Source organism: Camelus ferus, chromosome 17 (assembly GCF_009834535.1).
Source record: "Camelus ferus isolate YT-003-E chromosome 17, BCGSAC_Cfer_1.0, whole genome shotgun sequence".
Lineage (NCBI taxonomy): Eukaryota > Metazoa > Chordata > Mammalia > Artiodactyla > Camelidae > Camelus > Camelus ferus.
The window spans coordinates 9,652,809-9,677,116 of record NC_045712.1 but is presented as its reverse complement, the minus strand read 5'-3'; the positions used below and the strand labels follow the sequence as shown (position 1 = coordinate 9,677,116).

The window sequence follows — 24,308 nt, the reverse complement described above, 5'->3', positions numbered from 1 at the left end:
ATCATAGCACCTACGCTGATAGGGTGATTGTCAGGGTAAATCACTTGGCCCATGAAAAGCCCTGAGCCCAGTGCCTGGCACCTGGTAATCACTCACTAAAGCTCTGGTTATGTATGTCAGCCTCATCACCCGCTAGTGTTAGTGGTCCTCAATAATGTTCTCATTTGGGGAGGAAGAGGACAATTACCTCTTAGGGTCTAACTAAAGAATGTTACTGCTTTGGATAAGAAAAGACCTTGGATCTCTTTTTGGCTTGCTTTGCACAGTGTTTTTGCTTATATCTGTCTCTCTTCTGTGGCTTTCTCCTTCAGATGGATGATGTAATTGATGACATCATTAGCCTAGAATCCAGTTACAATGAAGAAATCCTGGGCTTGATGGATCCTGCCTTGCAAATGGCAAATACGGTATTGTTGACCTGTTTTTCCTAAAAGAAAATCTTGAGATATCATTTCCAGTGTTTGCTCCCTTTCCCTGAATTTTCTGTTTATCCTTGCAAGTGATTCATGGAGAAATTTATTCATAATGAAACAGAGAATTCTCTCAGGATCACAAATAAATGACTTGGACATCAGAAGTTAAGAATTTCTCCTGAGTTTATCAGTCACCCCAGGATTAAGCTCCGCGTTCCGTGGAGTCCAGGTCCACCTTCAGTAGCACCTTAGCTCTTCCAGTTCCCTTACCATCTGATGCCCAACTTAGTACACTGCTGCCAAGGGAAATACTGTAAATTGCATTATTTACAGCGGTATTCCAGTTGGCCTGAAAAATTCACGCAGTTTTTAAAAGAGTTACTTTCCTGTTCACAAACAATAGACTGACGTTCGAGTTACCCTTCTTCAACAGCAGATTTACTCCCGTGTGAGCTAATTAACCAGTGCCCATATCTGCTTTTCTCTGGTACTCACTGCTCTCTGGAATTTGGAGCCTTGCTTGGAGCGCTTCTTTTCTTTCACTCCTCACATTTGTGTCCTGTGTTCCCGTTTTGCCAAAGTCTGATTGCAGATCTCACTTAGTCCTTGCAGCAATTTATTGAGTCACGTGGGGGTGGTATCATCGCCCTCAGCTTCAGGATTAGGAAGGGTTAGCTCGTGTTGCCAGAGATTACAGAGCTCGGACGTGTCAGAGCCAGGACCCTGCAGTACGTCTCTGAGTGCCTAGTCCAGTCCTTTGCTGTCTTCTGTGAGACCAGTGCCACGAGGCAGTCTTATTCTTCAGCAATTAGTATTTGAACGACTGATTTCCACAAGGGAACAGGGGTGAAGGGGGAGTTGTTGTTCATGGGTATAGAGATTCACATGTACAAGATGAAAAAGTTTGGGGGATGTGTCGCACACCAATGTGAATATATTTAACACCCCTGAACTGTACACTTAAAAATGGTTAGCCTGGTAAATATGTTTTTTTGTTTTTGTCACAGCAAAAAACAAATTTTAAGACTAGATTCCAATAATAAATTCCCTTGGCAACAGAACATGGTAGCGTTTATTTATTCTAAAATCCCTAGAAAACCAAATTTTTGTAGTTAACCTTTTCTGTCTTTTTTTTAAAGTATGGTCAGTTTACAATGTTGTGTCAATTTCTGGTATACAGAATAATGTTTCAATCGTACATATACATATATATATATTTGTTTTCATATTCTTTTTCATTATAGGTTACTACAAGATAGTGAATATAGTTCCCTGTGCTGTACGGTAGAAACTTGCGTGTATCTATTTTATACACAGTAGTTAATTTCTTTTCTGTCTTGATCCAGTTCTTTAAGTCACTTACTTGAAGTCCTGAGGAGTGAGGACTCTCCTTGAAGCCTCAAAGCTTTTTCTAGGATCCTTAGTTTTGTCCTTTTCCTACTCATTTAAACTCACCCCCTGATTTTGAAAGAACTAAATATTCTTTCTGACTAATGTTTCCATGACAGAATTTTCCCACCTTCTTTGAGTCCTCAGTTGGCTTCTGCAACCCTCTTGCTTCCAGCTTCGGGCATCCCGTGAGGCAGACTGCACTTGTCAGTAGTCACAATCCTAGGATGAGCGTGAGCAAAACCCTTGGAGGAGTTTGCACTGGGGAATTTATAAACACACACAACACCCTTGCAGCATTCATTAGCAATGGCCCAGTCATCTCAAAAGAGCTTTGCTGATGAGGGTGGTCATTTTTCCAGTGGCATCAAGTAGATAGCTGAGCACACTCAGAGGTCTGTAGAATGGACATGATTTTAAAAGATTATTCCTTTTCTATTTCTCCCCAGTGGTGAGGACCTTTGACATCATGTGAGCCAACCTACAACTCAATACGTTAACCTCCTCTTGCATATCCTTTGTACCCCCCACAAAAATTCAGGCATCCAGCTTCTTGAAAGCCTTCACTGAGGGATGTGTACTAGCTCACAAGGGAAGCAGTGAAGCACAGCGGTTAGGAGTTGAAGATTTATGATCAGACCTGGGTTCATATCCCAAGTCTGCCATTTACTGCATGACCTTGCACGTTACTTAGCTTCTTGAATTCCTGCGTTTCCCCATCTGGAAAATGGGACTGATAATTGTACTTACCTTACATGGTCATCTCATAAAGTATGTGTGGCGTTTAGCATTGGAAATGTGACTTGTACTCAACACTATCTAAATTATTAAGTTTTTATTAATCAATTAATTTATTATTAATTATTAAATTACTGATTTATTATACTTTGAAATAATTTTGATGGTGTTTTATCCAGGTGATATCCCCTTGGCACCTGTGACATGTCAAGCTCCATATTAGAATAATATCATACTTAATAATCCAGATATTTCTCACAGTGAGTCTCTCTGTGAGTTCCAGCTATTGGCCCCAGTCCGCCACCTGGAGAGCTTGTCCTCATGACAGTTCTCCTGAAGATGACCTTCAGACTGACTATCCATGTCCCCTCAGTCTACATTAGAGTAGGTGTCCTAGTCCTTCATTGTCCAGTTGCTCCTGGACTAATTGTAAGATTGATTTAGCATTTATTAAATGCCTCGTGTATGCCCGACCCTGGGTGAGATGCTGTGGATACAGATGAGTCTGGGAAGGGAGAACATTTCAGACCTTGGGTGGGGAAGGGTAATTCAGGAGCAGAGAGGCCATCTCAGGGGGGCTCCCAGGTAGGAAAGAGCCCCCAGGCAGATTTTAATTAATTCCCAGTCAGGAGAGGAGTAGCCTCCGCCTCCTTTGTGAGTCTCGTCTTTGTCCCGGCACCCATTTCTCTTCTAGGTTCCCACCCATCAGAGCTTTCCCACCGCAGACAATTTCAGCATTTTACTAGTAGCGAAAAGACACTGTATCACAGAGGTACATAGAAACACAGATTCTGGCCAGACATCTGAGTCCAGTTGATACTCTGGAATCACTTATTTGACCCCTCTGCCTCACTTTCCTTCTCTGGAAAATGGGGGTAATGATAGCACCTAAAACAATAGAATCTATGTGAAAATTATGAGAGTTAATCTACGGAAAATGTTTATAACAGTTCTGGTCCTGATAAGGTTTCTGTAGATGTTTGTGACTAACTCTTATTCTTGCGTTGTCAAAATGAAATAACAAAGCTACTACAATGTACTAATGTTATAATTTTTTTTCCCACAGTAAAGTTTAAACTTAATGTTTTTTATGTTGTGCATTTATCCCTCTTATTTGATTCTTTTAAGTGGTCTATTTCAAGTTAACTACTAAAGTGGAAGGAACACTTAGACAGGAAACTATCCTAAGGGAATTGGAGTCTAGAAATAACCATTCTGAGAGCACAAGGGCCCTCTTGTACCATCACAAACAAAGAATAAAAGTCCCAGTTTACTTGTGCTAACAGTGCTCGATTGATATTCAGAGAACAGGACCATCCAGAGAGAAAAAAATAATAACATTTCACAATTATCATTTACTTGGAAAAATATTCATTTTGGTGGAGCAGAACATTGAAGAACTTGATTCAGACCAAGTTTAGGGCACATCCCCATGTGGGTCTACCTTCTCTTTATTTGTCCTAATTAGGCTGTGGCTTCCATCTGTCCATTGTGTAGCTGGTGCCCTGGGACTGAAATCTTGTCCATGAGGTTAATGTGCTGGATAAGAACCCAGCAAAGGCACAATGTATCCACATGAACCGAAGATGCCTCTTCTGCTTCCTTAGTTCCCAAAGTGTTATTTTGACCTAATTATGATGTTATGTGTTTAGGGGGGGGATTTTCCTAACTCAAAAGGGGAACCACAGCCTCGTTTCTTAAATTTACATGACTAGGAGACTAATGTTTAAATTAGAAAGCCATATTATTTTAATCAGCCTTCCTTTCAGTAGCCTCGACAAATAACAGCCATTAATACAAAAAACATAGCCATCGTTAGGGCAGGGTCTTTCAACCTTGGTACTATTGACATTTGGGATGGACAATCCCTTGTTGTGGAGACTGTCCATCCGTTGTAGGATGTTTAGCAGCATCCTTGGCTTCTGCCCACAAGACGCAAGTTGCACTTGGCCATCTCACTGTGACAGCCCAAAATATCTCTAGACATTGACAGATGTCCCCTGGGGAAAGGGGGCAAAATCGCCCCCAATGGAGAAGATAGAGGATACTGAGTAGTGGCTTTAGCCTTGCAGATCCTCTGATTCTTGTGCATAGATTTGCAGTCCAGTAAACTGGTATAATGGTCATCAGGGTGCTTGACAATTAACATGGCAGGTGGTTTTGTTGATCAAAGTGAAAATTAGCTTGACTGTCCAAAAACTGGACTAGGAGTATAGTACTTTCTAGAAAGATGTATTACTAGACATGGCAGTTTATCAGTCACTTAAGAAGCAGGTACTGTTTCACCTGCTTTATCTCATTTACTTTTTACAAATCCCTGTGAGATGGGTGACGTGCTTGCCACTTTTCAAAGAGGGACAGCTCACCTCAGAGACGTTAATATATAGTTGGTCAGTGACAGAGGCAGGTTCTAACCCAGGTCAAAGACTCTTACACAGAGGCTATAAAGGACTGCACTGTTAATTTGTAAATTTGAATATCTACACTTGGTTAGTGAGCAACTGGGTTTTTATTTGCTCAGGTTGGGTTGGCGATTAATTGAAAATTGCTGTTTCTAATTGGTTAATATCAGCAGGTTGATACTGACCCCCAAATACTGCTGTTAACATGGGATGTGAACCTCCTGTCAAAAACCTCCTCTCAAACATAGCAAGAACCTTGACTTTTTTTGTGTGTGAAATCAGCAAGATAATCTACACAAAGCACCTTTGTACTTCTGTGCCTGGCTCAGAGTAGGCACCCACAAAATGAAGTTTTCCCCAGCAAAATATTCTGGCAGGCTCTACGCTGCCCAGTCCTAACTAGCAAGTATTGGAAAAGCAGCCGAAGTGGGAAACCTTTTAGAGAACTCTCTAGAAGGTTATAAGCTACCTTTTCAACTGGAGGTAATGATGTCTGACCCCAGTGGAGTGCCTGATAAGGCGTCTTGTTATAGAGATTTTAATTCCTCTCTCTATTTGGTCGGCAGTGCTGTTAGTCCGTGCCAGTTGCAGTGATCGTCCCTGTAGTTTTTAACCCCATCCCAATCCATTTCTTTCTGGGTCCCCCCCGCCCCCACCTCACCTGTCCATCTAGCCATCTTTCCATCTCTCTCCCCACCTTGCATTTGTGTCTCTCTTCCTGTTTCCACCCTGTCCCTTGTGTCTTTGTCTCTGTCTCATTCGCAGTTTTTGATTCTTTTCATCCTTTTTCCCCTCTCTCTTTCTGTGATTCTGCATTTATTAAGTATATGTCCATGTAATATTTTCCTTAGAATATGGTTAGAAAATATATTCTTGTTCTGGAGAAGTTTATAACTAGATATCTGTTCACTGTACATCCATTGATGACTTAGTTTTTTTTTTTAAAGCTAATTGAACTTATCACTTGCTTATTATTTATCCTTAACAAATTATCATAATAACAGAATTGCATGTTTTGCATGCAGTTTGCATATGAAACATAATACATATAATTGTATTTCTAGAGTCATAGGAATAATTTTTTAAGCTTGTTGCATTGAATCTGAAGTCACATTCTTGGTTTATTAATACTCAGTAGTTCTCCCCAAATCCGAAACTCCAGAAGGATAGGAGGATAAAGCTTCGGAATCTCGAGGGGTTACCAGATGTCATAGCAGCTTTCTAAGTTTTGACTCTCTGCCTGTTTACAGTGCTGCATTGAGACATGTGAGCGCTTTCCACTTTGCTGCATTAAATTGGACAAGAATAAACCTGAACACATATAGGGCAGGGCTGACCCTAAGAAGGTGACCTGTTTCACATGAAACCACTAAATGAAATGACAGCTAATAATCGGAGTCACTTTTTTTTTTTATCAGTTCTTTAGCTAGCAGGCCTTGAAATGTGGTTCAAGGGCATTTTGTTATCACAGTGCCTTGTTCATTTGCATATGCATAGTGGGGTATGTGTGTTACATTTTATATGTGTAATTTGTATGCTGTCTTCACAAAGGAGCACAAGACTCAGTGGAAAAAAAGAGATGTGCTCTGCTGATGTGTGTCCTACCTGCCCCCAGCCCCAGCCACATTAGAACAAGTGTCATATTAACCTGCTGGAAAACGTATCACAGCCCTGACCCCATCTCTTTAGCTAGGAGTTTAGTTCATAGAGGTTTTATTTAGAAGACATGATAGGAACAAGATGACTGATGGCCACCAATGAGGGGAAACACATTTGATTCTGTCTTTGTTTCCTGGTATATTTCCATCTGCACGTTAGTGGTTATTTGGAAGAAAGAAACGTGCTATATTGCAGTACCATCTTTAGGTACCTCTTGCTTGCTGAACATTTTAATCATACTTAAATGCTATCTAAATTCACTTTTTTTTAGATGTTGAGTAAAATTCAGAATGTGTAATCAAGTAAAGGAAGGGCTAAATGATGTAACGTCTTACAGGAATTATTTGAGTTAAGATGGGACGCTTCTGCAGTGGAAATGGTGAAAGGTCACTTAACTATTTCATAGCAATTAGTATTTAGAACTTTGTTTCAGAGAGTAGGAAGAGGGAATGTCTTGGATCTCTTACATCTACAAAACTGAGTGCATCAAACTCAAGACCATGACCTATAGTTACAGGGAAATGCATATGCAGATAAAGGAAGTCAACGTCGGGGTGGTGCGGGAGGGGAAACAAGTTCACTGCTTGAAAGGATTCAGTTCAGAACCAGAGGCAAACACTTTGTAGCTAGTTTGTGACGACTGTTTCTTTCATTCTTTCTCTTTTTTTTTTTTTTTAAGTGTGAAATTTTGTTCTTTTATGAAAGTCAGTGGGCTCCCTCTTGTGGCTTTGTGAAAGATTTCAGTTTCTAAGAAAACAGCTTTAGCAATGAGGAAACCATTTCCTTTCCAATAAGAAAACTTTCCATTGCTTTTCCTTATAAAGAGAGAGAAGAGAGGAGAGAGGAAGAGAGGGAAGGAAGAAAATTTACTTTGATGAAAAACCTGGTTTAGTGTCAAAGCCATGCCACATAGATCCCTATTTTAGAATAATCGTCAACATTTACTGAACATCTATCATAAGCTACTAAATATGCTGGATAATGACTTTACCACGTTATCCACTGTCTTCCTGCTCAAAATAAACCAATGACGTGGGTGCTATAGCGGTATTTTGGGTGTGAGATTCTGCCTCCTTTCCTCTCTCCAAGGGAACCCACTAAGGAGACCATATATCTGTGAATGAATGAAAAGGTAAACATCTCATGTTTTCCTATGTTTAAAACTGAGTTTTTTTTAATTGAAGTACAGTCAGTTACAACGTGTCAGTTTCTGGTGTACAGCACAGTGTCCCAGTCATGCATATACATACATATATTTGTTTTCATATTCTAAAAATGACTTTTTACATCAAACCATTTCTTTTAAATGAAGTCTGGAATAGGATATGGATTTTCTCACTGAATAACTTAGGAATTGTTCAACAATTCATTTCCGTTACTGGTTTTCTCTCTCTCTAGTTACCTGTCTCTGGAAACTTGATTGACCTTTATGGAAATCAAGGCCTGCCACCCCCAGGCCTCACCATCAGCAACTCCTGTCCAGCCAACCTACCCAACATAAAAAGGGAGCTCACAGGTAAATACCCAGCAAATGTGCCTCTTACTGGGGATTTTCTGTTAATTTTCTGATAAGCAAAGTTATCCAAATTGTGACCTCCAGAACTGTTTCCAACTTTCAGACATATGTTTTTAGGTCTCAGCAGTGGTTAAAACACTGAGCAGTATTTTAAGATGGAGGATTTAAATTTGAAAATCCTGGTTTCCAGTGTTGCTGGAAGTCCGGGGAATCAAGCCACCTTCAATCCATGGCGCTACTGCTCCGAGACACCCATCGTTGTGCCTGTGGTGGCTGTCCCTTTGGGATGCAGGCAGCAGGCAGCAGGCAGCATTTTCAATTATAAAATGTCTCTACCCAGTCTGGTGTTTTCCTTACTTGCCCGGCCCCTAGAAGTGTTTGATTTTGAGAACCCTGGTCTGCACTTTCCTTTGACACACATTCAAGCCCACAGTTAGGATAGGGTAGGAATATATTTCTTCCATCTTCGGATGCCTCCTGTTATTTTTGCTCTATCATGTACAAAAGATTTATTACATTGAGTGAAAAAATAAATGATCAAATGGAGCAATGGGTATCTCTGGTTCCTGAGGCAAGTGTGAAATTACCTATTTCGCCATTTTTGTTTAACGCTCTAAGGAAGACATTTGGCCATTAAAACATGACAAAACTGTATTAGAACTGGCATCCTACCATGCGGAATTTTATGGCCTTTACCTCATCCCCCTTTTATTATTTGGTCCTTGCATCAGACAGGATTGGGTGAACAGACTGAGACTATGGAATAGAGATTTGGTACAGAAAATGCCTGTTCTGTTCAAGAATGTCTTTTTAAAAAATACTACAGAAAATTGTGGCAGGAGAAAGACTTTTTTTTTTAAATCATTGATTCGGTTTTAAAAAGACGATTAATGAATTAATACATAAAAACCATTGATAGTACCCTACCAAGAAGGGAAAGTACAATGAAGTCTTAGAAAATATAGTTAAATGAAATCTATGTTAGATAATGATAAAATGTGGTTCGAGGAATATGCATAAAATTCTTACTTGAGTGCAGAGTGGAGTTTTGAATTATGTATAAGATTGTTTCTTCAAAAAGAAAAGAAAACAACGGGCAGGTTTGGGGGGGATGCGGGAGAAATGGGGGAAGGGGGTATACATTTATTAAACTAGAACCAAAAGCAGATATAATGGACAGTATGCTTCTAGAGTCACTGGTGTCTTACAAAATGACCAGTCTGGAGTGGTCCAGGGTAAAATGTCAGGAAAAGGAGAAAGGGGACAGGAAATGGGGTTCTGACTGCTGATAGCTTGGAAGCAGCAGGATGTAGACAAAAAAGAATAGGCTTGGGAGTCAACAGATCTGACCTAGGGGGAAAAATACTATCTTTATTAAGCCCACTTTTCCCACCACAATTAGGGTCCAGTCAGGAAGCAGAAACCACACAGTGATTTGAACAGGAAAGGGTTAAAATAAAGAATCCTCAACCTTGGCCGGGCAATCAGCTGCTAAGAGAGGACAGATACTAAAGAATACCCTAAGGCTGCAGGAGAGTGCCCAGGCATGGCCTAGGGCTGTCCTCCCCAAGGTCAGGGATCCAGCCTCAGGGGGAAGGGTGTGCTTGCAAGCACTAGATGGCTTGCCTGGCTCACTGGGTTGCCTTGACCAGAGCTGGTCCAGAGTTGATAGGTTGAGGTTAACAAGCAGAGAACTGTGGGGTGGGACTGGAAAGCTGAAAAAACAAAAAGCAAAAAAAGAAAACAACAAAAAAGTTCAGATGCCTAAGTGGGGGATGTGTGAATAAAAGTGACCTGTCATGCTTCCATGTGAGGAAAAAAACCTAGAAAATGATTTAGACTGATCTTCCCAATTGATGTAATTCAACTTCTGAATTATTTATTTATCTATCTATATCTGTATATGTGTGTGTGTGTGTGTGTGTGTGTATATATATATATATATATATATATATATATATATATATATATATAAAACACATATAATAAATATGCTACATGTTATGCTGAAAAGATTTCTATTTTGAAATTAAATTTTGGAGTATGGTAGTGTAATGTTTTGGATATTACTCCTGAAAAGAAAAATAACAGAGGTTCCTGAATCCCAGGATTGGTCAAACAACATGGTTCTAGGTTTTTTGTTGTTGTTGTTGTTTTTCTTGTTTTATTTTGCTCTCTGTAAGGCAGAAAGTAATCCCTTACCACAGAGATATCACAAGAGTTGCTATGGAAATAGACTTTTACAAATGGGGTTGCCACCAAATAAATGCCTTTGTACTCTATGCCTGCTTTTGTTTTTATAAACTCAGACTAGTAAATAGTTGCCCTTAAGAGTCATTGAATAATTTCATCCTAGCAGGTTCTGACAGAACCTGGCTCCAGGTTCTTAAATAACGAGTTCATTTCCACGAATCAGTTTTCACATAAGTGTGTTACCAAGGCATCAAAGGAAGACCGAAAAGTTCTCTTGCCTAAATTTGACTCCTGATAACACACTATCAACAGCACATTTCCATAGCTTCTAGTTTTGTTTTGTTTTGTTTTCTCCTTGTTCATACCTGTATGTTTACAGTGAGTCAGACATTTTGTTACTGGTCTTTTACCATCTTGTAGAAGCTGAGTTTTTGTATTTATTTTGTATCTATTGATTAAAAAAAAAAAGCAAACCTTTTAAAAGTGAAAAAATGTTAAACCCTATTTTTATTTAGAGTTAAGTCAGATAAGCATCCATTTGGTTAAAAAATGAGGTATTTTGTAGTTTACATTATTGTGTGCCTTCAACAGTTCTATTTTCTAATTGCTTCATTCACGTGCACAGCGTGTATTTTTCCCACAGAGTCTGAAGCGAGAGCATTGGCCAAAGAGAGGCAAAAAAAGGACAATCACAACCTGAGTAAGTTGGTTTTATGTTCATTTTACTGGAGTTGATGTTCCCTCTTACATCAAAAAATTTCCAGACATTATGGAAGGAAATTGATTTCATCTATTGAACGTACATTTTCTGGAAGAAAATTGTGTTTTTGAGAGACTAAAGTATATATTTTCCCTGTATTTTAGTCTCAGATCAAATTGAATTTTATACACACACACACACACACACACACACACACACACACAAACACATGCACTTGTTTTTAGTACCTGAAGTAGTTTTTTATTATTATTATTATTTTTGGTAAGAAGGAGTCTTGATCCCCAACTACCCAATTATAAGTTGCTTGCAATGGAACTTATTAACAAAAGGGAATTATGGGATCACCTTCTCCAGTGAGATTTGAAAGAAAAAAATGAAACATCTGGAGGGGAGTCACTGGGTGAGCTTGCCTCCCACATTTCTGACGGTAGCTGTGACAGAAAAAAAGGAGCCTTCTAACACTGAAAAAAAAAATTTTTTGCATGCTTGATTTACTCTTGATCAAATCTTTTAGCTTTTTCCTATGAAAACTTAAGGTTTTTGTTTCATAAAGAAATAAAAGAGAAAAAGGAATTGGGCTTGGACGTAAAAAATAGTGTATGTGTGTGTGTGTGAATTTCTTATCTCATGGCCTCCTGTTCTCTTTTTCTTAAATTGATTTTTAAGAATATAAGTTATATGTAAACAATTTGTCCTTATAAAAAGGATAGCAAAAGGCCAGAGTTCTCCTTTGATCCCTAAAAATAATTGGGGTTTTTTGTTTTTTTTTTTCAATTTGCTGTTCATCTTTCCAACTTCTTTCCGCGTATTTAGGAATACACAGCCTTACCCATGCACACAGAGAATGTGATAGCATTGTTCTGTGGATGTTTTAACACAAACAGTGCCCTGTTGTCTGCATCTGTTGCTGCTTGCTTTTTCACTCAACAGTATGTCCTAAAGACCTTTTGCTGCCATGAATCTAGATCTACCTCCTTTATAAAAACGGTTGCATAGTATTCCACAGTGTGACTTGTGATATCTAGTGATCCTCCTCCTGCTCAGTGTTTGTGTTGTTTCCAGTTCCTCCCTACTGTAAACAGTGCCACAGTGAACATTTGCAGACACGCCTCTCTGGGTCCAGGGGAGTTTGTTTCTCCAGGTTAAGTGCTAAGAAATGGAATCGCTGGCTCTCCGGGGGAAGGGTGTGTGTGAGTTTTTCTTTTAATAGATACTGCCCTTTCCAGTTCCCCTTCCACATGTAAGAAGCTTTCCTCATCTCTTAACCAAGGGATTTGGGCTAACATTTCTAAGGCCTCCTCTAGCTTCCAAGTAATTTTACTCTGAGATATTTTTTCTTTTAAAATACCTTAACAATAAGATAATTAGTATCCAAAACTTCTCCTAACTGAAATGTGGAAAAGTAAGCTGGATCTTGTCAAAAACAAGTCATCTGCCTTGACTTAGTCACCTAAACGCTCAAGTTCAGGGTTGTCAGTAAAGGGCAAACATGATCAGCTCCAACTCTGAAGGCTCGAAAACAATCTGAAGATCTCATTGAACCACTGGAAATTAATACTTAAGGTTCGATGGCCCGGAAGCATGGCTTTTCCTCCTCTAGGAATTTATCTTGTAAGAGTCCTTGCCAAAATGGGCAGAAGGACACATTAGTGTATTCATTCAGAGCTGCTTAGTGAGCCCCATGACGTACAAGGCACCTTTTTCCAGAAGTGAACCAGACAGACAGCTCTCCCACCCTGAGGAGCTTACGTTCGAGTCAGGGGCAGACAGAATAGGTGTGCAAACAGATACACGCAGATGGTGTTTTCAGTACAGGATAAATACTGCAGTAGGAATGAGAAGTACATGTGAGCACTGGCAGAAGCAGTCATTGTACCCTTGAAAAAGAGGGAGAAATTGGAAATAGTCTACATATTCAGCAGTAGGGATTTGTAAATAAATCATGGTGCATCTCTGTAAGGGGTACTCACTGGCTCTTAAGAAGAATGGGGTTGGTTTGTCTACACTATATTACTAAGCGAGGAGAGCAAACGGCAGAATAGTATGTATAGGATCCCATTGTGTAGAAGAACACACTGTCTAGGGGTGTGTGTGTGTGTGTGTGTGTGTGTGTGTGTGTGTGTGTGTGTAAGATCTAGGAGCTAGCCATACCATGAACAATTTCCTCAGGCATATAGATGCTAGATGGTATAAAGAGTTGATTCTTTCTTTTTCTCTTTATACACTTCTGAATGTTTTGTAATTTTTTTTTGCAAGCATATATCACTTTTATAATAAAAAAAACTAATTGGGGTGGGTTGGCACTGAATTAAAAATGAAATGCAGTACATATAAATGTTGACTGTGGAAGGTGTCAGCTATGTGCTGGTAAGTGAGAAAAGATAGATGCAGATTGGTTTTTAGTGTAATTCTGCTTTGACTGTGTCATTCTTTATCCAGTGCATAGTTATTGAGGGGTGTATAATGTGCCAGGCTCATGTGGATACTTAGAATGCAACAGGGAATAAACATATGACTCAACAGGCCAAAAAAAAATGCAGATACTAGATGGTATAGAGCTTTGTGGATGAATGAAAGAAACATGTGGATGGTAGATAGTTCTTTGAGGAACCAAGGTGCAGACAAGGGTCTGGAATGTCAGGATGGGTATGGGAGGTGGTAGTTGACTTCTAAATAGATAGTCAGGGAAGGCTCATAGGTAAATTTGAGTCGTTACCTGAGGGGGGTGAGGGCAGAGCCATTCGCATATCTGGGGGAAGAGTGGTCCAGGCAGGGGGAACAGCAGTGTGAGGTCCTAAAGAGGGGAGTGTGTCTGGCTTGATTGAGGAAGAGCAAGAAGCCCATGGCAGGTGAGGGGTAGGGGGGACACAGCTGAGTCAGCATAGGAATGTGGTCACAGAGGGAGAGGAATGGAAATACGGTCAAATGAATGGGAGCCCCCAGATCATTGTAGGACGCCTCGAGGAGGTGGGTTTTATCTAGGTGAGAAGGGAAGCGATTGGAGGGTTTTCAGTGAAGGACTGGCATGCTCCGGCTTATCTTTTAACAGCTGCTGTGTTTCAGAGATACTAAAGAGGTAGGGAGCGGTGGGCATGGGTGAAGTAGTGGTGCCACCAGGAGGATTGCAGTAATCCAGGCAAGAGGCGATGCTGGCTTCTGTCAAGTTGCAGTGGAGGTTGGAGGCTGGAGTTGGACAGATTCTGGAAATAGTTTGAAGGTAGAGACAGCAGATTTTGATGATGGAGCAGATGGGAAAGAAATAGAGGTATAGAATTGATTCCAAGGTTCTGGCCTAAAGCAACTTAAAGGACGCAGTTGTATTAAGTGAGGTGGGAAAGCCTGTGGGTGGAGCTGTTTGAGTGGGGAAGACCAGGAGCTCAAGTTTGGAGTGTTAGGGCTGCCCATTAGACCTCCATATGGAAACATCTAGCAGTCAGACTTGCAAGCATTGCATTCTGGGGGGATGTCTGGGCTGGAAATAGAAGGGTGAAGTCATCAGTGTACGTGTGTTCTTCAAATCTATGCAACCAAATGAGATCACCGTGAAGTGAATGTAGATCAGGAAGAGTCCCAGAAACTGTGTTCTGAATTGACATCTAGGCTGCATGTATTTATCCTTAGAGCATAAAAATAATCACAAAGGATACATCAGAAATGTTGCAGTGCTGGTATCTGGATAATAGGGGACTTTTACTTCATTTTATTGATTTCAGTATTGTTTAATTTTTTGTAACTATAATATGCTTGGAAAAAGGAACTAAACAGCTCATGCTTCATAGTTTTGGAGGAAGTTTAGCTAGAAGATCAGAGGTCCAAAAGCTTCTTCAGAGCCACTGAGTATCACTTACTTTTTCTATTTTTATAAAAGTCTGATGCTAAGACAGTATTATACATGCCTGATTTAATCATAGAAATAATCACTCAGCTAAGAAAAATGCAATATATATTGAGAAAGTACTGAATAATATTATTTATCAAAGTGTACAGAATATTAGTGAGTCCAATATAAATACGTATTAGGTTATAATATGTGTAAAGTAAAATATTAATATATTTAATCCAATTTATTAGACTTTAAGTTATTTGGAATTTATTTGCCAGACCAGGTAAATTAAAAACATTTATTAACTCATATGTGCACTGTTTCACCCTCCCTTAAGAAGATGATAATTTAGTTGAACGTATAATTGGATTTATAAAAGAGGAACGCTGTTAGAATGCATAGTATAGTTAAAGATGCTTGATTTCTAGGGTTATTTTATCCAGTACAATAGCCACTCAACACATCTGCCTATTGAGCACTTGAAATGTGACTAGTTGTGACATGCTGTAAGTGTACATTGTACACTGGATTTTGAAAACTTAGTATGAGAAAAGAATGTAAAATATCTAACTTATAAAATTTTAATGTAATCTATATATAATATTGAAATTATATAATATTTTGGATATATTGTTTAATAAAAGTATTAAAGTGAATTTCACCTCTTTTTACTTTTTTAACATGACTACTAGAAAATTGAAAATTACATATGAAACTTGTGCTCTATTCCTATTGGGCAACACTGGGCTTGAGAAGGGGTTTTTGTATGGCCTACAGGCCAAGAATGTTTTTTGCATTTTTAAATGGTTTTAAAAAATCAAAAGAAGAATAATATTTTGTGACATGTGAAAATTGTATAAAATCCAAATTTCAACATCTCAGATGTTTCTTGTCAGTAGGCTTGCATTGCAAAAAATTGTATCAGTTGATAGTAGTACATTTTCAATTTTGTCAACACAAAATTTGTAGGAATTTATTTTCTCTCTTGCTGTGTAAGTATATACATAATATGCTTACTTTTGCTGTTTGGACTGCAAAGTACTCACTATTTGGCCCTTTGCAGAAAGCTGGTCGCCTTGGGGATCAGAACTGATTTCAGGTTCTTCCCTATTTATTGCTGGGTATCCTCGCCAAGTCCCTAATATCACCAAGGTGGTTCTGTCATTTGTCACCAAGGATGGTAACTCCAATCTCAGGAGTTACTAGGATCAGATGAGAAATTACAATCTCAGGACTTGGTAAATGATAGAGTTCTGCCCAAAGGTAGCTCATCTTTTAAAGTCCTTTAATCTCGGTACCCAAAACAGGAAAATAATGGGGAAATACAGATTCAGGTTTCCATCGTCCTGACCCAGCAGAGTTAATATGCACGTGCCTTTAATGAGATATGCCCAGCGTATCTGATACCATTACTAATAGCCCTTTCCTGTGCTCTTTTCTTGAAGTTGAACGAAGAAGAAGATTTAACATAAATGACCGCATCAAGGAACTAGGTACTTTGATTCCCAAGTCAAATGATCCGTGAGTACAATTGCATGTTAATCTGCATCGAATATTTTTTCTTACCTTAATGTTTTTTTTTCATATGTTGCAAAAACGCAGTTATAAAAACTAGAGTCAAGAAGTACCCCCTCTCCCTTAGGCTCCCTTTGTGAATACTCGTATTCTTGCCCCTTTCTTTTGGTTAGTGTCATCAATCTGAAATTTCGAGAGAAATAAACTGAATTGTTCCAAGGGATTATTGGACATGAGCTATTCAGCTTTGGATATGAGGAGGTGGCTCCCTGAAATCTGAGAATCCTTGGCAAATAAACACCAAGCTACTAAAAAAATTCTTTTATCAGTTCATACTGAGACAGAGAGTATCAGTATCATACAGGACAGATTTCAGTGGCTGATAAAGCAAGATTTGTTGTCTATTTATTGGCCCTTAAACTCACACAGTATCTACGGGCACTAAGAGCTGATGTTGAAGATTTCAAGTTTAACAATATTCAACAGATAAAAGGTCATTTTCTTCCTCAAAAATTTAACATGCCCTCTGTTTGTTTTACCTATCTAGGGGAAAAAAAGTAATTTTTAATCCTCTTGTAAGTACAGGTTAGCTTATTTGGATTTCAGCTTTCAATCTCATCTCTTTCAGAGATGACAGTTGTAAAGATAATTTTCTTACCAGCAACATCAGCAAATTGGACAACAAATACACAATTTTTATCCATTAGAAATTGGCCCATTTGAAGTAAGGGGCTAGAGGGTGTATACATTTTAATGGCTTCCGAAGGCATTCTATGAAATTAGCCTTTGACTGTGACCTTTTAGCTCCCTAATAAAATGTGAAGATGAAATCAAGCATTATTCATGCAAGGCTTATTAAATTTGCTATTCACATTATTGTTGGGGAATTTGTGACAAAATAAAATAAAACCATTGCCCGTTCTAAGGTGGTTTTGATGGATGTTTAAGCACGGTTTCCATCATCACCATTTTGCTTTCCCAGGTTTCAAGGAAAGCCGTTTTGAAACTCAAAACATTCAGATTCTCAGTTCTGCCACACAAATTTATCCTACGAAGGGGCTGTGACCTTCATTTCCAATAGTCAGTCTTGCATGATAGTTGAAATTGAATTCCCATTTTCCTGTTCTTTATCAGCTTTCACTTTTTTAGTGTATTCTTTTAAACTGTGGCACGTGGGTCTCTTTAGCAACATATTATGAAATTATGGGGCTGTAGTGAAGGCCTCTATTTGCATATCTTCCTTCCCTATTGTATTAGAATACTTATGTGTTTATAATCTGAACTGATAATGATCTTTAATTGTAGGCATTGTTTGAAGATAAAATGGACTATCATCTGTTACGGGGGCTTCCCTGTAGCAGGTTTCTGGAGCAGACTTTGAGGCTGCAGTAGAGATATGGTCTAGCTGGTCAGGGTCTCAGCCCCATACCCTCTCCTGCCCTACAGCAGATCTGCTTTTGTTGATTTAGATATTGGGGATCTGTTTACACTTTTGTGTGAAAAAAGGGTTGCTCTCATTGCAAAAAGAAAAAAGAAAGGTTCAAAAACCCCAAAGCATAATGGATTAATTGGGTCTCACAAGGAAGTAACACCCAAGATAATTGGTTGGAATAGTCTGTTCTTAAAAACTGAGTGGCTGCTAATAGGTTTCAATGCTGGTTTCCCACCTTACTGGCCTACTTAAGGCATCTTCCACTATAATTTTATTTCTCTGTGGCTGCTGAAGTTTCTGTTACTTTCTTCTCAGCCCTGAACATGAGGCAGGTTGGCTTTGTGCTCACTCTGGTATCCGAGGACACCTCCCTGGGTTGCCATCTTGGGTGCTCAGACCCCAGGGATCAACCCCAGAGAATTCTCTGGGGGCAGTAACTCGGCCTCTCATGGGAGGGCTTCTGTTTTCTTCTTCATCTAACCCATATGAGGATCAATTACGTGGTGGCTTGTTTTAATGGCCCTCCGTTCCCACATCCCAGCTGATACTTCCGATCTGCTTTTAGCAGCCGTAGATTATGGGGTAGGAGGTTTTCCATACATTAAATTGTTTTTGTTTTCACCATTGTCGTTATCATCATGAATATTGCCTATAAAAGAGCTCAGGTTAATTTAAAGCACTACAGGAATACTACTTATGTAGTTATAATTTTATTCTTAATTATTTTTCTGGAGCACTCTGAATTTTTCAACTCACTTTTGCCTACATTTTAATGGCATTCTTAATATTCTCATATATGAGTACATTAGAGCTACAGTGATTAAAAACTGAAAGCACCAAGCTCAGGCTGCTTGGGTTGGAATTCCAAAACAGTCCCTTATTAGATGTCTGACCTTGGGCAAGATACTTGAATTCTCATGCTTCATTTTGCTCATCAGTTTTTTTAAAAAGGTGGGGAGGGCAGAACAGAATATTCCTACCTCGTCTACTTGTTTTGAGGACTCAATGACATAAGAGGAAGAGTTGTTTAGGGCACGGAGTCTGAAGCAAGTTTCTCCCGGCTTTACCACTTACTGGCTGTTTGACTTTGGGCAACTTACTTAACCGCTCTGTGCCTTTCTTTTCCAGCCTGTAAAGTGGGGATAATATTAGTGGCTACCCATTGAGGTTGTTACAATTAAATGAGCTGTCAAATGCTTTAAAAAGTACCTGTCACACAGTAAATGCTAGTTAAGATAACTATTGTAATTACCATGGTGAATTGTTAACATAGTGTCTGTTCCATTGTTTGAACTGTACTCTATAAACTGTTCCCAGGATATTCATATGAAGTGCCTCCTTTGATTCTAACAGCATACCTATGAGGCTGCTCATATGAGTATAGTATTACCATCTTATAGATGACGATGCAGAGACTAAGAGAGGTTGATAACTTGTCCATGAATATTCATGATACAATCCAAGGACACTACTTTTGTGCCACATACAATCAAGTAGTGAGATCTCACAGAATTTTTTTTTTACCATAGCTATTCCATCTGTCTGAATGAGTTAACTTTTAGAGCTCTGAAGACATATAATTATTTAACGTAGTGTTCAAGAATATTGACTTTGTCATCATCAGAGCTAAATTTAAGTCCTGACTCCACCTCCATGTACAGCTCAGGGACCTAGGTCAAGTTGACTAGTCTCTGTTTCAGCACATACACAACATCCCTCCCTCTCAAGGCGCTTGTCCAGGTAGAGTAAGACCTTGTAGAACAAGTGGGTTAGACGGTGTCCACTGCATGTCAAGCCCTCAGTGAGTGATAAAGATGATCAACTCATAGTTATCCGATCTTTAGAAACTGAATGCTCTGAATATTGAATTTTCACGGAGCCTCAAATCCTAAAAAAAGAGTTTCTTTCCTTCCATTTTCATCCCAGAGACATGCGCTGGAACAAGGGAACCATTTTAAAAGCGTCTGTGGACTATATCCGGAAGTTGCAACGAGAACAGCAGCGTGCGAAAGAGCTTGAAAACAGACAGAAGAAGCTGGAGCATGCCAATCGGCATCTGCTACTCAGAATCCAGGTACACGGTGGGGGCTGGGTGAGGTCGACTGCTTGTCACTGACTTGAAGATAGAAGGAGAAAGGGTATAATGAGCCATGAGGGAGTAGACTTATGGAGCCCTAACGCAGTCTGTACTCATTATTTGTGGATTCCACTTTGTGCTTTTGCTTCCTCGTGAAAATGTATCTGAAACCCCAAAGTCAACCCTTGAGGCACTGGGATGCTCATTTGCAGACATGTGCAAGGTGGTGAAGTTGGCATGTCTGGTGCATTTGTTCCCACTTACGATTGGACAAGGCATTGCTCTCCCTTCTGGTTTCAGCTTGTACTGTAAACAAGTGTCCTCTTTGCTGTCTATTCAGTGCCATGTTTTTCATATTTTTGTGGGTTTTTTTTTTTTTTGGAGGGGGGCATGTTTTGGTATTTAAAATGGCCTCTAAGCAGAGCCCTGAAATGCCATCTCGTGTTTCTAAGCACAAGAAGGCTGTGATGTGCCTTACGGAGATAATTTTCTTTCAAACGTGAGTTATGGTCCTGTTGTCCATGAGTTCAATTTTAGTGAATCAACAACACGTACTAAACAAGGTGTCTTTAAACAGAAACACACATAAAGTTGCATGTTGATTGGTTTGTGAGATGTTGTGACCGCTTGCTTGCAGGAACCTAATCCTCTGTTTCCTCTGGGAGCGATGGTTTAGTGTTCACTCATCCAGTGTTCATGGCAGCTCTATAGCACATAACTGTCTTTGGCCCAATGTGCTGCTACAACAAAAATTCCATAGACTGGGTGGCTTACACAACAAACATTTATTTTTCACAGTTCTGCAGGCTGGGAAATCTACAGTCACAATGCTGGCAGACTCACTGTGTGATGAGCGCCTGCTTCTGAATTCATCGATAGCTGTCTTCTTGCTGTAAGGTCACATGGCAGGAGGGGTGAGGGAGCTCTCTGGGGTCTCTTTGATAAGGGCACTAATCTCATTCATAAGGGCCTCCTGTGATCTTATCACCCCACAAAGCCCTACCTCCACATACCATCACATTGGGTACAAATTTTAGGAGGCACAGACATTCAGTCCAAAGCCGTAACTACTGCAAATAATGAGAATTGACAGTAGTTGTTAAATACAGAGGTGCCTTAGTAATGAGGGGCAAGCCAACCATGGTCATAGCTCGTGTTTATGGGGAACCTGGGGACACCCAGATCTTATCATCAGGATATAAATTTTAGAAATTGTTACAGGTAATGAAGTTATCCCATACCTAACTTTACCTTACATACTCTTGGAGAAATACTAATTTTAATCATACGTGGAATTCATCAGTCTTTCCATTCGGGAATGAACATACCAGTGTAAACAAAAGATGGGAGATCCGTCTGATATCAGCTCCTGCTGCTTCTTAGTTACTTGGCCTTTCACGCCGAGTATAAAGACATGACTTCCTCCGAAACTGTTTTAAAGAAGCGAAAGGAGAGCTGTCTCTTTGCTAATGACTAAAGGACTTTGCAAGGGTCATTATAATTTACTTGCTGACTTTGAACACACCCGGCCAGTAAGGATCAGTGACCTTGTACCTTCTCCTGCAGTAGCTGGACCCACTTGTACCAGACTCTGCCACAGAGCAGTGGCTGTTTTTCAGGTTTCGCACGCCACTGCCTGTGGAACAGCAGTGCAGAGTATGGCACTTTAGAGACCATCCCGTGATGTTATTCCCTGATGGTGAACTTCCTTAACAGAGTAATTTACCCATAATAATGATCTCCGATATTTTAATACCTTGCAACACTGTCGACATTTCTAGGCGTCCCATCTCTCACTTCACTCCAGTAATCTTCAGCCGTGGATCAGAGAGGCGGAAGATGGTTCTTCTCTCAGGGCTGCCTTTTAGAATCTTGGTAGTGACATAGAGGCTATGTGTCACTTGAAAATCCCCCTTCCCCTTTCTCTCACTCTTGCTTTTTTTTGCTTTTGCTGCTTGTTTTGTGTTCTGTCTCTTCAATAAGTAGCCACAAGTCTTCATTCAGTCTCTTGGACTTAGTATATACACCCATTTATAAAAGCAACTTGTCCTAGGGTGTTATTTCCTTATACAAATATTAAAATAAAATCACTGTTTTGAAAGAGAGCCTTTGTTTTGTTTTAAGGTTCTGCACATATCTATTCATGTGAAATAAGAATATTGTGAAAAATAGGAATTAGAAATTCCACGGTGACAATGTCTTGGGGTTTCTGTTAGTGACAGTGAAGCAGCCTTTAGAACTTCTGCGTGTCAAAGAAAGCGTTATTCTTTAGGTTCTGCCAGGTAGCGAGCCTGCATTCTCTAGACGAGATTTATCACATTATTTAGCAGTCTGATGCTTTAATCAGCTGGTAAACAGTTTTAATTAAACAACAAAAGATGAAAGTAAGACGTGGGCCTCTCTTAATCTAACTTTTTTTTTTTTAAAGGCAAATGACACATGTAGGGGTGTTGCTCTCATTATGTGGGTGTAGCTTTAGTGTAGTGCCTGTTTTCAGCTTGGGCCTAAGGGGTTCCTTTCATTTTCACTCTAAGTGATGCATGCAGAAATGTTCACAGAAGAAGGAACATGAAGCCTTAATATCACGGGAACTGCGATTTTATTAAATGGCCCAGGGCTTTAGAATGATGCCCAGGAAACTCGGGTGTCTGGAGATGGTGTAAAGGAACATGCACCTACTTGGGTGACATCTCAGGCTCCCATCTCCCACTTGGACTGCCTTGCAGATCAAACAACCTTTAACACAGGCTGAACACGACTTTTCAGGAACATGGGTTTCTAGGCTTGTGGGCAAAGGTCGCGAGGTTGTGTCATGGTGGAGAGTACTTTTCCCTCTCTCTACCGTCTCTCTCGTGATGTGGGGTGACTTGTTTCAGATGTAGATTCTGTTATTTTTATTGTATCACAAACATGGAAAGATGGAATCAATTGGGGGTCTCTACAGTTCATTGTCGGGAGGGGAGTCTAGGGATACTCAGAGAGGGGAAAGGGGAAGAGCTGGTTTGGAAGGTATTTGAAATGAGGCAGTGGGGCAAGTCTCTGATACTCAGCAAGTGAATTAGGCCCTAGGGCTGCCGTTACAAATACTGCAGACTAGGCAGCTTACACGGCAGAAATTTATTTTCTCACAGCTCTGAAGACTAGAAAGCCAAGGTCGAGGTGTGGGCAGGGTTGGTTTTTCTGTGGCTTCTTTCCTACGCCATCTTTTCTGTGTGCTTTCCCATTCTCGTGGTTTTTCCTCCATGTGTCTTTGTGTCTTCATAGCCTTTTCTTATGAGGACATGAGTCCTCATGGATATTGGATGAGGACCTACCCTAATGATCTCCTTTTAACTTAATTACCTCTTTAAAGACCCTGTCTCCTTATATAGTCCTATTCTGAGGCCCTGGAGGTTAGGATTTCAATATTGGATTTGGGGCAGGGGACACAATTCAGTCCATTTTAGGAAAGATGTGAAAACAGCGCAGGGAGAGATTATTCATCTTCCACATGAGAACTTTCTTGTGAAATTAGAAAAAATAACTCCCTCTGCCGCGGTGAGATGGGTGAAACAGCGCTTCTCCCACTTGAGTTCCTTGTATGGAACTTTTGTAACTTTAGCCGTTACTACCCAAACTTCATTAGTGTGTGGTGCTCTTGGTATCCTAGTACCTTTTCGCTGCCTTCCATTTCCTTGTTGGGTCCTAACAACTCAGTAGCCATTTGGAAATATAAAACATATCAATTGGGAGAAAAATTGCATTTTTACTTTAGCTCCAAGTAACCACGTTACTTGCTAATGGGATGTGTGTACCTGTTGGGCACTGCACAACCTCTCCAGCCTTGGAGTCCGATCGGGCACTGCCCTCCTCATTTCTCGTTCTCATTCCACATTTTCATGCAGTACTTGTTTTTGTTGTTGTTTAAATCATAGCAACCAGCTGAGACCAGCTTTGTGTTGATATGATGTGATAGAAAAGAAGGCAGCACAGTCTAATGCTGAAACTGAACAACTCTCTTGAGTTTGATCCTTCTCACAGCAGAGTGCATTCCCCTTGAAATTTTAAGATATCCCCAGTGCCCTGGGAATTCATGGCAGTACCCGTGGATATCACTGCACAGTTTGGGGACCATGGAACTATGTTATTTACTGGATATTTTCCTTTCATCAGCTCACATTTTGACATTTTATTTTTATAACTTATCCTCATTGTGAACATCTAGGAGAGACTGTCTCTGTATTTAATACTTAACAAAATCCGTATACCACCTAAAAATCATTTCATATGTTACCAGTGGTACTCTATGTACTTTTATAAATATGGCATTTATCAATTTGAAATAGCAAAAAATTCTATTTTAATTTATTGTTTTTCAAGTATCTGATTTAAAAAAAAAATACTTTACATTTTAAAGCAATTTTAAGTTCAGAGCAAAATTTAGCTGAAGG

General features: G+C 39.7%; 1 protein-coding gene across 14 annotated transcripts in view; it reads left to right on the top strand.

Moving 5' to 3' along the window:
* The window catches only part of MITF (melanocyte inducing transcription factor), a 209,513-nt gene that overhangs the window by 181,342 nt on the left and 3,863 nt on the right, over positions 1-24,308 (top strand). For 10 of the 14 annotated variants that reach the window (XM_014560761.2, XM_032458091.1, XM_032458097.1 and 7 more), the window contains 5 exons: positions 312-407; positions 8,000-8,117; positions 10,936-11,010; positions 16,300-16,375; positions 19,728-19,875. In XM_014560761.2, the coding sequence (XP_014416247.1) occupies positions 312-407; positions 8,000-8,117; positions 10,936-11,010; positions 16,300-16,375; positions 19,728-19,875 (513 nt within the window). The remainder of the gene's footprint in view (positions 1-311; positions 408-7,999; positions 8,118-10,935; positions 11,011-16,299; positions 16,376-19,727; positions 19,876-24,308) is intronic. The other 4 variants (XM_032458092.1, XM_032458098.1, XM_006186543.3 and 1 more) reach the window with 1 other exon arrangement.